This window comes from Microcebus murinus, chromosome 13 (genome assembly GCF_040939455.1).
Source record: "Microcebus murinus isolate Inina chromosome 13, M.murinus_Inina_mat1.0, whole genome shotgun sequence".
In the NCBI taxonomy this organism is placed as follows: domain Eukaryota; kingdom Metazoa; phylum Chordata; class Mammalia; order Primates; family Cheirogaleidae; genus Microcebus; species Microcebus murinus.
The window spans coordinates 36,404,430-36,422,059 of NC_134116.1; the positions used below are offsets into that span (position 1 = coordinate 36,404,430).

A 17,630-nucleotide genomic window follows, 5' to 3' on the forward strand; every position below is an offset into this window, starting at 1 on the left:
TTTAACATATGAAATGCAACTTTGGACAATAGAATTGTGGTCTCCTGTGTTTCATAAATATGTGCTATATTAATGGTGAAGAATGAACCAAACTTGGGAGGATAGCCCCATATTCTGTGTCTTCCGAACTGGCAGATGTTCCTTGATATGTTCCTGAAGATACTGTCTTACAATATTACACGACGGATAAAGAAAGGATAAAGAGAAAATCTTGAACTCACATGTCAGGAAGACTCTTCCATCAAGCCCAAAGAAGCCTCTTGTCATTTTCTCATTTCTTTGACCTGGACTGAATTCTCTTCAGCAGTACTTTTTGTTTTTCCTAGGTAGGGACAACTCTGCTCTGTAGATTTCCTATCAAGGAGCAGAAGTGAATTGTCAGGTTTATAAATGGTAATGAATAGCAACCATATTTAAAAATGATATAAATCAGGTAATTCCTTGAGCTTCATGTTGCAACTTGTTATACAGTCTAGTTTACAAAACAATTATTTTATCCTAGTATTGGTGAGCTCAAAACATACTTTCCCCCTGATAATTATCATTTTATTCTTTGAATCTCAACATATCTTTTGGATTGTATCCTTATGTCATTTACTCTCCGTGTCTGGTGACAGGTGCCTCAAATCATGAGGCTTTTTGCTACTCTTCTTGCGCCGCTTCACTCCTCACCCCTGCATTTGTCTGAAATTATAATGAGTTTTTCTTCTTTGCTTTTTAGTTTAAAATCTTACTGCTTAGAGCTTGAGAAGCATCTTTCTTGCGCCTCTTTGTGTTCTGTACAGTGGAGTAGGAACTCTTTCTTTCGATTTCTCCTCTCTTTGATTACCAAGTCTCTTGGGCTACCAGTGGGCCTTGTCTCCCAGTTTCTATTTCCAGTTTGTGATCACTGAATTCTCTATTTGGTAAGGGTCTGCCTGTGTTTTGCATATTTATAATAAGGAAGTATGCTAGTATGAAGCTCCTGGGCAAAGATATAGAGTAATTCAGCTTATTTGGGTGGGTTCCATTACTGCATTCCAAAACAGAATTTTATGTTTTCTTGATTCAGGTGCAACTAGAAATGAAATTTTTTTTTGGTATTATGATTTACTGGAGAGATTCATCCTAGTTCTCTGCAGTTATTTTGGGAAGTGTGTGTGTGTGCTTTTATACTTGCTTGCTGAACATTTGTTTTTCTAAAAGGATAAAGTTTATGCTTCGATGTCAATTTTGCTTATAGTTTCATGTTATTTAGTAGCAATCACTAACACATGTTCCAGTGGTCCTTCTGTAATACTGGTATCCCTTGTTGCAATTGAGCTAGTGCATTGTTTTGATCAAAGTATATAGTGGAGTGTTCTACAGAGATATATACAGTATTGACAAAATATGATATTCTAATCAAGACATATGGCTACTTTGAGACAAAAAGAAATATGTAAGCATAGATTTGTCTTCTCTGTGGAGGATGAATATTTAAAAAGTTTAGAGCAGGCTAAATGTTAAAACATTTAGCTGGAAAAAACATTGAATTTCTAAGTGGGAAATAAAGAACTGGTTTTGAATATCATCCATTTTACAAAGCAAGGGATATCTGTAGTTGGACACGATAGACTTCAATAGAGAAGCTTTAGGTCTGTCTGTATTTTTCTGTGACACTAATGACTGTGATGTATGTCTGAGGCAAGAGTGTTGGCTACATCGCATGTGATTGTGTTGAAATGATTATAACCAATATTATAGTTTGTTCATCATGGTGCATGTTTACCATCAGACTATATCTGATACTAATTCATTTTGAAATTAGGTGGGATCTCAGGTCCTTGGTTATGGAAGATTTATAAATGTTAGAACAAAATGGAATAAGTATTATTAGTTGAATTATTTAGTTTCTGCTAATTTGTAATTTTTTATTAAAAAGCACAGTCTCCTTTTGAGTTTAAGTTTATCCTTATTGCGTGGAGAACTCTCATTTTGACTTCAGCAGAGGAGTAAATTCATTTTGTGAGGTGATCATTTATATTGTAACGTAATTACTTTTTCTTCCTTTTGTGCAGATTGCCACACTGAAGGTCAAAATATTTTATTCACTGATGGAGAATATATTAATCAGATAGCCGCTTCAAGAGATGTAAGTACTCTGAATTATAAGTAAATACTGTAAATAGAATTGCTTTCTTTTAAGTTATTTAGTTTTTATTGGCTAGACTATAGACCCTTGAAAGACCAATTTATGCAATGTAATGCTGTGGATGTTTTCTTTTTTTAAGGATGGCTTTGTTGTCAGAATATTTGCCACAAGCACTGAACCTGTGCTGCAACAAGAATTACAACTTAAACTGGCCAGAAAATGCTTACATGCCTGTGGTATCTCACTATTTGATCTGGAAAAGGATTTGCATATTATAAGTAAGATGGCAAAATAAGCGTTTTTACCATGTTTTAATTTTCAGATTCTTTATTCTTTTAAAAACTAACATTGTGTTTTTAGCAGTTCAGTTTGTATTTTAACAGCAATTTTGTGTCTGTTACTATAAAACATAATTTTGAATTAATATGTATAAGTAGGAAATAGAACCTTTAAACAGATATTCGAAGATAATTTTAAGAAAGTGACTAATATCCATTTTCATTTTGAATAGAGCAAAAGAAAATAAACTTACATTTAATAAGAATTATAGAGGGACACTGGTGAATGTCATTATTGTATATGTTCCATCTTTAATTATTTAAAAATTTGAAAACATACTATAAATGTTGCTATAACAATATATACAGTTCTCTCATTGAAATCTTTAATTTTTATTTGAACAGGTTTTCAAAATGATCATAGAATGATCCCATTGATTTTAAAAATGGTAATTGGCCTTACAAATCTGTCAGTGGTCTTTCATTTGGATACAGAAATAAAACCACAGAGTATTTCTTGGACTAGTCTACTTACTCTTGTAGTATTGTAGAAATAATTAGGATCACAAGTTCCACAGGGGTCTCAATTTTGGTTTGCCATTCCAATCCAAGTTTAGTAGTGCCATTCTTTAACTTTTGGGGTTTTTTGCCAGATCCACCATTTTTGATTGCTATCTCATTAAATCTAATAAACTTGATGTTAGCACTATACTTTGCATATTTTAATTTAATTATGTAGTGTTTTTTATAATTTTTCCATAGAAAAAATATTGAGTTGAGATTATAGCATTTAAACTTAAAAATCCCATAAATTAATTAGTAGCTTGTATAACTGGACAAAAGAACAAAATGTGCCACACATAAAGTTATAATTACTCATAGCTTTATAGTTTGAAAATATGCATAAGGATCTGTGTGTGTTTATGCACATATGTGTATTTAAATTTATGGAGTATATTTGGTCATTTGTAGACTGAACAATATAATTTTAAGAATCAAATGAGATAAGGCTCATGAACTCCATAATGCCTGGTACCTAATAAATGCTCAATAAAAATCTGTTCTTATACATTAATTCAAGGAATATTCCTGACATTAAGTTTTAAAAATTTTTTTTGTTTATATTTTTAAAATTAGTTTGGTACTGATTTGGAACAAGATAATATTATGATAACTTTCCTTAGAGTATTGTACCTATTATTAATATTTTTAAAAATTCAGGCATATGACCTATTTTGTCATCTTTTTGAGTGATATTAATTAAATTAATATTTCAATCACTCACAATACATGCTGAGTACATGTTTTACTTGGAATTATTCATATTAGAACTGCAATAGTATTTATTAGTTTTGTATTTTAGGTACAGGATTTGATGAGGAGTCAGCAGTTCTTGGTGCAGGACGAGAGTTTGCACTAATGAAAACAGCAAATGGGAAGGTAAATTACTTTTTGGGAATAAAAATTAACATTCTCTGCTTTAAGATATATTTGGTATAATCTGTTGATTAGTTTATATAATTCACATGTTTAATCATCAATTTAAAATTTTTATTTAAAATTATTTTGGTTTTATGTGGCAACATTTTATTCATGTTGAAAATAGTATAGGCATACCTCATTTTATTGTGCTTTGCTTAATTGCCCTTCACAGATACTGCATTTTTTTTTACAAATTGAAGGTTTTGACAACTCTACATTGAGCAAGTCTATTGGTACCATTTGTCCAATAGCACATGCTTACTTTGTTGTCACTGTTTTGTATTTTTGTAATTATCACAATACTTCAAACTTATTCATTACTATTATAATGTATTTTATGGTGATCAGTGATCTTTGATGTTACTGTTGTAACTGTTTGGGGATACTATAAACTGTGCCCACATAAGATGATGTCCTAATTGGATTAAAAAACCCATTATGGTGTTCTACCTGCTTCACTGACCAAACTATTCCCCCATCCCTTTCCCTGTCGTTGGGCTTCCCTCTTCCCTAAGACACAATGATGTTGACATGAGGTCAATTAATAATCCTATAATGTCCTCTAAGTGTTCAAGTGAAGGAAAGAGTTGCATATCTCTCACTTTAAATCAAAAGCTGGAAGCAATTAAGCTTAGTGAAGAAGGCATGTTGAAAGCCGAGATAGGCTGAAATATCTAGCCAAATACTGCACCAAATATTTAGTCAAATTATGAATGTAAAGGAAAAGTTCTTGAAGGAAATTAAACCTGCTACTCCAGTGAACACAGGAATGATGAGAAAGTAAAACAGCCTTATTGCTTATATGGAGAAAGTTTGAGTGGTCTGGATAGAAGATCAAGCCAATAACAATGTTCCCTAAAGCCAAAGCCTAATCCAGAGGAAGGCCCTAACTTTCTTCCATTCTGTGAAGGCTGAGAAAGGTGAGGAAGCTGCAGAAGAGAAGTTGGAATCTATCCATGGTTGGTTCATGAGGCTTAAAGAAAGAAGTCATTTGTCTCCATAACATCAAAGTTCAAGGTGAAACTGCAAGTGCCGATGTAGAATCTGCATCATGTTATGCAGAAAATCTAGCTAAGATCATTGATGAAGGTGGCTACACTAAACAACACATTTTGGGGGTAGACAAAACAGCCTTCTATTGGAAGAAGATGCTATCTAGGACTTTCTTAGCTAGGGAGGTGAGGTCAATGCCTTTCATGAAAGCTTTAGAGTACATGCCCACTCTTTTGTTGGGGGCTAATGTAGCTGGTGACTTTAAGTTAAAGGCAGTGTTCATTTATCATTCCAAAAATTCTAGGACCTTTAAGAATTATGCTACCTTTACTGTACTTGTGCTCTGGAAATGGAACCACAAAGACTGGATGATAGCACATCTGTTTATAGCATGATTTACTGTATATTTTAAGCCCACTGTTAAGACCTACTGCTCATGTAAAAAAAATTCCTTTCAAAGTATTACTGCTCATTGCACCTGGTCACCCAAGAGCTTTGATGGAGATGTGCAAAGAGATTAATATTGTCATGGCTGCTAACACAGCATCCATACTGCAGACTGTGGATCAAGGAGTAATTTTGACTTTCAAGTCTTAATTTTTAAGAAATACATTTCATAAAGCTTTAGTTGCCAAAGACAGTGATTCCTCTGATATATCTGGGTGAAGTAAGTTGAAAACCTGGACAGGATTCACCAACGTAGATGCCATGAAGAATATTTGTGGCCAGGTGCAGTCTGTAATCCTAGCACTCTGGGAGACCAAGACAGGATGATTATTTGAGCTCAGGAGTTTGAGACCACCCTGAGCAAGAGTAAGAGCCCATGTCTACTAAAAATAGAAAAATTAGTTGATGCGGTGGTGTGCGCCTATAGTGCCAGCTGCTCGGGAGGCTGAAGCAAGAGGATACTCAAGCTCAGGAGTTTGAGGTTGCAGTGAACTATAATGCACTACTGCACTCTACCCAGGGTAACAGAGCGAGAGTCTTAAAAAAAAAAAGAATATTCGTGATTCATGGAAGGAGGTCAAAATACCAACGTTAATCAAAGTTTAGAGAAAGTTGATTCCAACCCTCATGGATGACATTGAGGAGGAGTGCAAGACTTCAGTGGAAGAAGTAGCTGCAGATGTGGTGGAAATAGCAACAGAAATAGAATTAGAAGTGGATTCTGAAGATGGGACTGAATTGCTACAATTACATGATCAAACTTGAATAGATGAGGAGTTGCTTCTTACAGATGGGTGAAGAAAATGGTTTCTGTGCTGTACTCCTGTGAACATTGTTCAAATGACAACAAAGGATTTAGAATATTACATAAACTTAGGTAATTAAACAGCATCAGAGTTTGAGAGCATTGATTCCAATTTTGAAAGAAGTTCTGTGTATAAAATGCTGTCAGACAGCATTACATGAAATCTTTCATGAAAAGAAGAGTCAATCGATGTGTCAAGCTTCCTTTTTGTTTAATTTTAAGAAATTGCCGCAACCCCAACCTTTGGTAACCACCATCCTGACCAATCAACAATCAACATCAACATCAAGGCAAGACTCTTCACCAGCACAAAAAATGATAACTTGCTGAAAGCTCAATGATCATTAGCATTTTTTAGCACTAAAGTATTTTTAAATCAAGGTATATAGATTGTTTTCTTAGGCATAATGCTATTGCTTACTTAATAGACTACAATATAGGGTCAACATTTTATATGAACTGGGAAACCAAAAATTTGTGACTTTCTTTATTGCAGTGGTCTGGAATTAAGCCTGCAATATCTCTGATGTATGTCTATATTTTGAAATAAAATTGTGACAGTTAAGGCTGTAAAACTATAAAATTTATAAAAAAAATTTTATAGCTATTTAATTTTAATTGTGGAGTTCTTATTTTTTGAGTTGGGATGAATTCATTTTTTGTGTTTTAGTGAATAAGACTTATTTTAGTGAATAAGACTGTAACTGGAAAAATACACAAAGTACAAGTTGGGGAAGATAGGAGCATGTATCATTAAGTTATAGGTTATAGAGGTCAGTCTATAGAGATGGAAACTTTTTTCTTATCTAGTGGGTGTGAGGGGAAAGTAAGATAATTAAAAGAATTCTAAAATTTAAAGTTATTAGGCAAAGATGGTATATTTATGTAGGCTTTTAAAACTGGAACAAGTGAGTTGAAGATTTTATGAATTTCCTACTCTTGAGTTTAGAGCATATTTATGGATATAAATATGAACAATTATAAGTATAGATACAAAAAACTATTATGAACTGTTTCTTTTGGCAAAATTTATCTTATTTCTGTCTTGGTCATCTCACAGAAGTTGAATAATGTAAAAGAAAAGTTTCATTTCTTGTTATTTTTGTTTTGCAATAAAATATCTATATTCTTTTTTTCCTCTCATGTGATACCTGATGCACTACTCCCAAAAGTACTGTAATTTCTTTTTTTTTTTTGCATGTAAAAGATATATTACACTGGCAAATACCAGAGTCTTGGAATCAAACAAGGTGGTCCTTCAGCAGGAAAATGGGTTGAGCTACCAATTACAAAATCTCCAAAGATAGTACACTTCTCAGTTGGACATGATGGCTCTCATGCTCTTTTAGTTGCAGAAGATGGAAGCATTTTCTTTACAGGATCTGCTAGTAAAGGAGAAGATGGAGAGTCAAGTAAGTTGACTGATCAACTGGGCATTTAATAAAAATAATGTGAAATTTATTAATGAAGTTTATCATTTTCAGTAACACTAACCTCACCAATTAATAGAAATTTTTACATTGGAGCATATTCACTTCATATGGTGCATTACTATTTGTTAAAGAAATTTAGCTGCTTATTGTCTAGAGTTCATCTTCATGAAATTTTATGCTTTATGGATACATGACTATTCATCTGAGAATATATGCTTATTTTGTTAGTTAGTGTTATTTTAAAAACCTATTTATTCCAGTAGATTATTTTAGGAACTCCAAGACATTGGAAGGAATATATATTCCAGAAAGAAGATAAACCTTATGTAATCTTATATAATAGTGTTATGGATTATTGTTCTTGGTGTTATTTCTCTGTGATGAAATCATTGCTCAGCAATGAAAAATAAATAATTTTGTTTATCTCTTATATTTTCTATATTTCTGTTCAGAGTCTTACTCAAAAGTGTCATTTTTCTCTTTTTGTAGCTTGTCACATACTTTGTACATCGTAGCACATTGGAGTAGCACCTTACAGGGATTAGGTTTTTAAATCAACACGTAACATAAAAATCATGTAAAAATAAAAGTTATTCTGGAAAATCTCTTAAAATAGCCATAAAGCATATTACCATCTCTCAGAAACTTCAGTGCAGCCAGTTTTTCCTTGTAGCATTTGGAGGACATTGTTCTTTCTTTGCTTGAGCACCAGGTAAAGTAGTTGCTGAATATATGGAAGTGGATCATGTTATATGAAAAATATAATTGTATTTGAAACTCTAGCACAGCAATATGTTTTAATTCTGAAAGGCATGTAGGAACTAGGATTGGCTAAAGAAACAGCTGATTGATGTTTCCCATCTTTTGCATATTTCAAGGATTTAGTTTTTGAGAGCAGAGGCTTCTTGAATTACCACATTAAGATTTATTCACTTTCCTTCCATTTGTATATCTTCTTTCCTTACAATCTCATTGACTTGCTTTGGCTGCTTAATATTTGTTTAATGCATGAGGAACTTATTTGCTTTCCAGGATCTAGTGTAAGAATACATGTGAGCTGTACTTTGAGAGAAAAGGAGATTATATATATGTTAGTGTAATGGTGTTGATAATGTAATAGCTAATCCAGAGATTGGGTTCCCCAGAATTTGGGTAGAAAACTAGTGTTTCCCATTGGAAATTTTAGTACATTACAAAGGAGGAGGATCTGGCAGTGATAGCCTAAATGTTAATGGACCAGTTGAGGCTGGCAGGCCAACTCATTTTAATTTGCACGTGAGAAGTCCAGGCCTTTGTGAAAGTAAATAAAATGTATCATGAATGCAAATTGTAAGCTTTTTCTTTGAGCTTTATGTACGAGTCATTATTATTGTTTGTACATAGATGTCTTAAGTTAATTTAATTTTATTTTAAGCTAAGAGCAGACGGCAATCAAAACCCTATAAACCTAAAAAGATAATTAAGATGGAAGGAAAGATTGTGGTGTATACAGCCTGTAATAATGGAAGTAGTTCTGTTATTTCTAAAGATGGAGAACTATACATGTTTGGAAAAGATGCCATTTACTCTGATAGTTCAAGTAAGTGAAAAATCTTAAACATCCTTTTAATTGTCTGCAAAGAAGTTTCAATACTAATTCATATGTATTATAAAGATATGTCTATAAAATTAATATTTGTAGCATGGTTTCTCTACTTTACATGTCCTTCCAAATTTTCTTTCATATCTTGTCACTAGGAGCACTGTTGCTAGTTTCATGTACATCTAGTCCTAGAGCTTGGCAAGTGAAGCTTCACCTTAGCTTTTATTTTCTCTGGAAGCTTTCTGTAAACTCAGTTAGTTGCTCATGCAACATGTCCCTTGGGGTAATGCTAGTGCCCTGGGGAAATGATTTTCATAACAAAGCTGATTTGTAATTGTGGAATTGTGTATCTCCTCTGTTAGGCTGTTAGAGTGAAATTCTCTCTGTCTCTTTTGGCTCTTATATCCCCAATGCCTAGCACAGTGTCTGGCACATGGTAGGGTCTCAGGAATTACTTGTTAAGTGAATGGGTGACTGATAAACCAAAAGTTTAAGAAGTAGGTATGAGGGATAGCGCTAGCTAAATAGTTTTATATTTATAAACTCTAATCTCAAGAACTTGTTTGCTAGATTTTCTTTGTAGCAATTAGAAATGAGTATAATGAATGAGGCATCCCACTTGGAAGGATTTTATGTGAGATAAATATGTAAAGCCTCTGAATTTATTTGTAAGAAGGAAACTGAAATTAATGAAGTTTATGATTATTAGTTTAAGTGATTATTTTATGCTGGGAAAATGACATATATAGAATATTTATAGCAATTAATTACAAAGTTGAGCTGTACCCAGATGATATGTGAACTGGCTTGAGGGGGTAATGTTTAGAATCCAGGTTGGCTGCATCTGTCAGAGTAAATCAAAATTTTGCAGTGGGCTACTGTATAATTTAAAAATAATATTCAATATAATTGCTGCTTACTAAAGTCCTCTTGGCTAGGGCTGGTGGAAATGTATATATTTGTTGAACAGTGATGGTATGCCAGGGAGTGGTAGACCAGACAGACATGGGGTCCCTGCCTTTTTGAGGAGCTGAGAGACAATCTAGCACCAACACTTTTTAATTGGGTAACAGTTTACTTAACCTTTTATAGCTTTATTTTTATTTTTTCCACTGCCAAAAGGTAGCCCATAATAGTATCTGCTTCATATGGTTGTTATAAAAATTATAGGAGATAATGCTTAAGAAATGCTTAGCATAGAGCCTGGCACATGTAAGGGCTCAAGGTATGTCAGCTAGTACTGTTAATAATAATAAATACTACTGTTATACACACACATCTTTTTCAAGTGTGCTAAATACTAAAAGTGGGAGTTTTTGAGATGCTATTAACAAAAGACCTAAACTTGTGTAAGGTAAAAGGGAAGGCTATCTTAAAGAAATGATATCTGAGCTAATAATATAGGACAGTTTTCCCAAAGTATGATGTGTGATTGATAGTATTTATAATTTAAATAAAACAAACACTTTAATTTTTTAAATGTTTTTATTTTAATGCATATTAGAAAAATATTCAGTAATCTTTGAGTATTACTACTTGATAAGGTTAAAAATGCTTCAATGAATTTAAAGTTGTTACAAAAAATATTAAGTAGATAATATGGGTGGCACTTTGATTATGATAAGTATAATGAAAGTAATGTGAATAAGTGAATTAATTTAGTGATATTATGTCAGTCTTTTGGACACTTATTTCCCATTTTAGTGAATTATTTTGCCCCAGAAGTAAAATGTTCTTCATTGAAGGCAGTTCTTTTACTAGGCTCATAAGGGCTTTTTTGTTATTCTTACTAAATTTGTATCTCTCGTACAGGTTTGGTAACTGATTTGAAGGGCCATTTTGTAACTCAGGTAGCTATGGGTAAAGCTCACACTTGTGTTTTAATGAAGAATGGAGAAGTTTGGACATTTGGTGTAAATAATAAAGGACAATGTGGACGAGACACTGGTGCTATGAACCAAGGAGGGAAAGGTAGGTGTTTAATTTTTGGATTTTAAAATTTGTGTTGTGTTTTATTAGTTTTTTAAAACAACATAGTGAAGAATCTTACTCTTTTCAAAATTAATGGCTCTCTGATTTTATGCTTATTAGTTAGAAAACCACTAAATTTCTTGTTTGATAATTGCTAATAAAAGCATATCACTGGGAAAATGGAATATACTTTAAATTTTAAATTTCTGAGCAAATAAGCTGGCTTATTTTTTTTATTTTTTGAGACAGAGTCTCGCTCTGTTGCCTGGGCTAGAGTGCTATGGCATGAGCCTAGCTCACAGCAACCTCAAACTCCTGGGCTCAAGCGATCCTTTTGTCTCAGCCTCCTGAGTAACTGGGACTACAGGCATGCACCACCATGCCCGGCTAATTTTTTCTATATATTTTTAGTTGGCCACTTATTTCTTTCTATTTTTAGTAGAGACGGGGTCTCCTCTTGCTCAGACTGGTTTTGAACTCCTCACCTTGAGCGATCCATCCGCCTTGGCCTCCCAGAGTGCTAGGATTACAGGCGTGAGCCACCACGCCTGGCATAAGCTGGCTGGCTTAATATGTTTTTCTAAATTCTACCTAATAAAATAGTGCTTCTTTGACTTAGCATTTTTGGTGACTAAATTATTCCAGAAAAGTGAATTTTCCAACCTTTTTATTATTAGTTCATTTTATACCATGTTTTTAGTTTTAACCATTTTTGGCAGTGGTCTATCTGGCAAATATTATCTTCCTATATTTAGTAGCATATGGGACCTGTGAGTTAATCTGTTCGTAACAACTAAGAGTGATCCTTATGAATATTCTCAATCTTTGACATGAAAAGACTAAATTATAGATGTACCTTCTTCACAGTATCCTTTGCCCCAATCCTCTCAGGCTATTTAAAGGAAGAGGAGTTTATTCTTTCATTCTCCTACTTGTTGTGGTCTTGGGATTTTTGTTGTTATTGTTGCTGTTGTTTGTTTGTTTTAAGCAGCGTGTCTACTTTCTTCTTGCTCTCAATTTTTGCTTCTGGCTACTAATTAGTATGTCGATACTCTTCGCTCCAATTTCTGATTTTCTGTTTTTAATTATGTATGGGCTGGAGAGTAAGACAGTATAAACATATTATTAGAACTAAGCATGAACTGTGCGTAAAGTATCAGTGATTTTGAGGATTAAGTTCTGTATAAATGAACAAAAACAAGTTTATCTGTTTTTGACTTTCTTGACAACAGACTCATCTAGATCTCAGTAATCAACCTTGCCTTTGAGGATCTAAATCTAGTAGGAAAGTCAAACAAAAAGTAATTGCTAAATTCCCTCAGATTTGACCTCCCAACTATGCTCTTGTAGTACTGTATGTTCCTTTAAAACCTTATCACAGGCCTGGTGCAGTGGCTCACACCTGTAATCCTAGCAGTCTGGGAGGCCGAGGTGGGTGGATCCTTTGAGCTCTGGAGTTCGAGACCAGCCTGAGCAAGAGTGAGACCCCATTTCTACCATAAATAGAAAGAAATTAGCCAAACAACTAAAAATAGAAAAAATTATCTTGGCATGGTGGTGCATGCCTGTAGTCCCAGCTACTCGGGAGTCTGAGGCAGGAGGATTGCTTGAGCCCAGGAGTTAGAGGTGGCTGTGAGCTAGGCTGACGCCTCGGCACTCGCCTGGGCAAGAGAGCAAGACTCTGCCTCAAAAAAAAAAAACAAAACAAAAACAAACACAAACCCTTATCGCAGTTATTTAAAAAACTATTATATGGTTATTTGATTAATGTGTCTTTCTTACTAGATTATAAGCTTTATAAAAGCTCACTATCATAATCCTTAGTACCTAGAGCAGAGGTCTGCAAATTATTACCTGTTACCATTTTTTGTATTAGCCCTCCAAGTTGAAAATGGATTTTACATTTATAAGGGTTATAAAAAATGTGACAAAGACTTATGGCTCACAGAGCCATTATTTTACAGTTTGGCCCTTTATGAAAAGTTTGTTGATTCTTTGCCATAAAGGAATCTCTGGAATATAGTAGATGTTCAATAAAAAAAAATTGAATGAATTATAACATGATTTAAAAAGTTGTAATTGAAATATAAATTGGCTTTGAGGATATAGTGATTGACTTCCTGGGAAAGGTAGTAAGTACTCGTATAGGAAATGACTTCTGAGCTGAGTTTTTGAAGGCTGAAAGGAGTTTGTCTGGTAGATGAGATAGGGAGAGGCATCTTGTATATGAGGAAGAGAGAGGCAGAGGGAGCAGGAATGAGCAAAGGCCTTGAGCATGTGAAAAGACACTGAATGTTTGGAAAGCAGAGGGAAAAGATATGAGATTTGGAGAAAATTAGGAGCCATATTGTGGTGAATTTCTCTTGCTGAGGGGTTTTGTTCTCAAGACCTTGGAAAGGTGTTGGAGGTTTGTAAATTGTAAAGTCACAGGATCAAATATGTATTTTAGGAAGCTGTTCTAGAGTGGAGGGGATTCTTGGATTCTTGACTTAGAGCATGGTTAGGAGACTTTCTTTGGTCTGTTGAATGAAAGTGTTGGTAGTGAGGATGGAAAAGAGTGACTAAAATCGAAAATGTTTGAAAGTATTATTGGCAGAAAGTGGCAGCTAAGAGATTATGTTTGACAATAGTCTTCCCTACTGTCTTTTGCAGAAATGAAACTGGGAGAGGATTTGTTAGTGGTCCCTAAATTAAATTAAATTATTTTTGTTAATCTTATATTTGAGCATTTCTTTGTATAATCACTTGGCTTAGCATGGTATCTTGTATTTTTTTTTAATTTTAAAATATTAAGGGGTTACAAATATATTTAGTTATATGGATTGCTTTTGTACTGCTTCAGTCATGGCTATAGGTGTGTCCATCACCCAAATAGTGTTCAGTGTACCCATTAGGTAGGTTTTTGCACCTTCCCTCCTCCCCTCTCCCTACTGCTTGATTTCCACTGAGTTTTACTTCCCCAAGTGCTTATCAGTTAGTTCCAATTTAGTAATGAATACATGTGGTGTTTGTTTTTTCAATCTTAAGAGATACTTCATTTAGGAGAATGGTCTCCAGTTACATCCAAATGATTACAAAAGGCATTAATTCATCCTTTTTTATGGCTGAGTAGTACTCCACAGTATACATATACCACATTTTATTAATCCACTCATGAATTGATGGGCACTTGGGTTGATTCTACATCTTTGCAGTTGTGAATTGTGCTGCCATAGTGTGTTATATTTTTTTAATTGGGAAATATTATCATCTATTTTTTAAACATGGGAATAATCTACATAAAATTATAAATTGATCTGTCAAATAGGGTTTGGAGTTGAAAATATGGCAACAGCAATGGATGAAGACCTGGAAGAAGAGTTAGATGAAAAAGATGAGAAGTCCATGATGTGCCCTCCAGGCATGCATAAATGGAAGCTGGAGCAGTGCATGGTTTGCACTGTGTGTGGAGACTGTACAGGTTATGGAGCCAGCTGTGTCAGTAGTGGGCGTCCAGACAGAGTCCCTGGAGGGTAAGAAAATTATTCCTACTGAAGAAAATGTGCAAAACACATTTTTTTTAAAAAATCTTCTAGAGTGTATTCTATTATGTTGTTTCTTAAAGGCATTATTGGTGTATACTCATAATTCCTCACTTGATCTTAGCCAAAAGGCTAAGAAACCATTATACTTATAACTCTTTTCTATTATAATAATTTCTAATTTAGTGTCATCTTTAAAGTTACCTTTCTTTAATTTGATTCATATAAACCATTTTTTAAAACAGGTCATAAATTTCTTTAAGGCTTGGATTATGCCTTTACTCTTTTTCTAAGCCCATTTAATGCCACATTTTTGTTGAACATAAATCTTTTCTAAGTAGAATTATCGAATATCATATAGAGTGCTCAATTAGGGATATATCATTTTCTTTTAAATTAAATTTACTGTTTGCAATTTTAGGAATTTTCGATACTCTCACTGCTAAAGTTGCACCATACATGTTATATTTATCCTTGTTTTATGTGTCCTCTTAATGGACCATATTTTTTCCCCAAGGTTCTGTATTGTCAATTTAAAGTTAATGTGTGAGTTCAACAGAACAGGAATGTAGTTTTCCCTTAGAATGTTAGGGAGACTTTTTAATTCCATTTTTTATATTATCAGTTATGATTAATATAACATAATAGGATGTCCTTTTTAAGATCAGATTTCTGCTAATTGGCTGATTTAAGGGAGTAGAAGAAATATTGTGAATAAAAAAGCCCAGAGTGAGGATGGCCACTCCCCATTTTTTCCTTTCCCCTGCCTCTGGCAACCTCTGTTCTACTCTCTACTTACTTTCTCTCTGTGATTCTGATTACTCTAAGTACTTCATATAAATGGAATCATACAGTGTTTGTCTTTTTGTGGCTGGATTATTTCACTTAGCATAATGTCTTCAGGGTTTATACATATTATATCATATGCCAGAATTTCCTTCTTTTTTAAGACTAATATTCCATTGTATGTATATGCCATGTTGTGCTTATCCATTCATTTGTTGATAAACACTTGGGTTGCCTCCACATTGTAGCTATTGTGAATAATGCTGCTGTGTCAACATGGCTATACAAATAGCTCTTTGAGACCCTGCTTGTAGTTCTTTGGGATATATACCCAGAAGTGGAATTGTTGGATCATATGGTAAATGGTAATTCTATTTTTAATCTTTTGTGGTACTGCCATACAACTTTCCACAGTGCTGTACCATTTTACATTCCCACCAAGAGTGCATAAGTGTTCCAATTTCTCTACATCCTCACTAACCCTTGTTATTTTCTGTTTTTTTGATCGTAGCCATCCTAATGGGTGTGAGGTAGTATCTCATTATGTTTTTGATTTGAATTTCACCAATGATTAGTGATGTTGTACATCTTTATATGTGCTGCTAGGCTATTTGTAGATCTTCTTTGGAGAAATATCTATTCTAGTCCTTTGCTCATTTATGAATCAGGTTGTTTTTTTGTTGTTGAGTTTTAGGAGTTATTTATATAATCTGGATATTAACTCTTATCAGATATACAATTTGCAAATAAAAAATCATGTCTGGGTTGCCTTTTTTACTCTGTTGGCATTGTTTTTTTGATGCATGAATTTTTAAAATTTTCATGAAGTCCAGTTTGTCTGTTTTTTCTTTTGTTGCCTGTGCCTTTGATGTTATATCCATGGCATCGTTGCCCAATCTAATGTTATGAAGTGTTTGCTGTATGTTTTCTTCTAAGAGGTTTTTTTTTTTTTTTTTTTTAATAGTTTTAGATCTTACATTTAGGTCTTTGGTCCATTTTGAGTTAATTTTTGTATATAGTGTTAGGTAAGGGTCCAACTTCATTCTTTTGCATGTGGATATCCAGTTGTTGAAAAGACTGCTGCTCCTTATTGAATCATCTTGGCTCCTTTGTCAAAAATCATTTGACCACATAAGTGAAGTTTTATTTCTGGGCTGTCTATTCTATTCCGTTGGTCTATATGACTGTCTTTGTGCCACTTCCAAACTGTTTTTGATTACTGTATCTTATAGTAAGTTTTAAAGTCAGGAAGTGTGAGTACTTTGTCGTTCTTTTTAAAGATTGTTTGGTTATTCAGGATCCCTAGAGATTCCATATGAATTTTAGGATAGGTTTTTTCTATTTCTGCAAAAAACATCATTGAGATTTCTAATAGGGATTGTATTAAGTTTGTAGATCGCTTTGGGTAGTATTGACATCTTAGCAATATTGTCTTTCAATCCATGAACATGGAATGTGTTTTTGTTTACGTTATCTTTAATTTCTTTCAGCAGTGTTTTGTAGTTTTCAGTATACAAATCTTTAACCTCCTTGGTTAAGTTAATTACTAAGTATTTTATTCTTTTTGATGCTACGGAATTGTGTTTGTCATTTTCTTTTCAGATTGTTCATTGTTTATGTTTAGAAGTTGAACTGATTTTTGTGTGTTGATTTCATAACTTGCTACTTTGCTGAATTAATTTATTAGTTCTTTAGGGTTTCCTCCGTATCAGATTGTAAATTGTGAACAGAGATAATTTTACTTCTTCCTTTCAAGTTTGTATAACTTGTATTTCTTTATTCTTACCTAATCGCTCTGGCTATAACTTCAAGTGGTATGTTGAAAAGGAGTGGTCAGAGGGGCATCCTTGTCTTGTTCTTGATCTTGGAGAAAATGCTTTCAGTCTCTTAACCATTGAGTATGATGTTCATATGTGTGAGTTTTTCACATATGGTTTTTATTATGTTGAGGTAGTTTCCTTTTATTCCTAGTTTGTTGAGTTTTCTTCTTCTTTTTTTTTTTAAATCATGAAAGGGTATTGAATTTTGTCAAATGCTTTTTCTTTATCATTTGAGATGATCATGTGGTTTTTCCCTTCATTCTGTTAATGTAGTATGTTACATGGATTGATTTTCATATGTTGCATTCCAGGAATAAATCCCACTTGGTCATGGTGTATAATTCTTTAAACATGCTTCAAATTCAATTTGTTAATATTTTGTTGAGTATTTTTGCATCA

General features: G+C 33.6%; 1 protein-coding gene across 11 annotated transcripts in view; it reads left to right on the forward strand.

The window, feature by feature from the left end:
• MYCBP2 (MYC binding protein 2) overlaps positions 1 to 17,630 on the forward strand; it is a 261,302-nt gene that overhangs the window by 60,558 nt on the left and 183,114 nt on the right. For all 11 annotated transcript variants that reach the window (XM_076009352.1, XM_076009354.1, XM_076009358.1 and 8 more), the window contains 7 exons: positions 2,040 to 2,113; positions 2,253 to 2,391; positions 3,755 to 3,831; positions 7,326 to 7,530; positions 8,966 to 9,130; positions 10,946 to 11,104; positions 14,412 to 14,616. In XM_076009352.1, the coding sequence (XP_075865467.1) occupies positions 2,040 to 2,113; positions 2,253 to 2,391; positions 3,755 to 3,831; positions 7,326 to 7,530; positions 8,966 to 9,130; positions 10,946 to 11,104; positions 14,412 to 14,616 (1,024 nt within the window). The remainder of the gene's footprint in view (positions 1 to 2,039; positions 2,114 to 2,252; positions 2,392 to 3,754; positions 3,832 to 7,325; positions 7,531 to 8,965; positions 9,131 to 10,945; positions 11,105 to 14,411; positions 14,617 to 17,630) is intronic.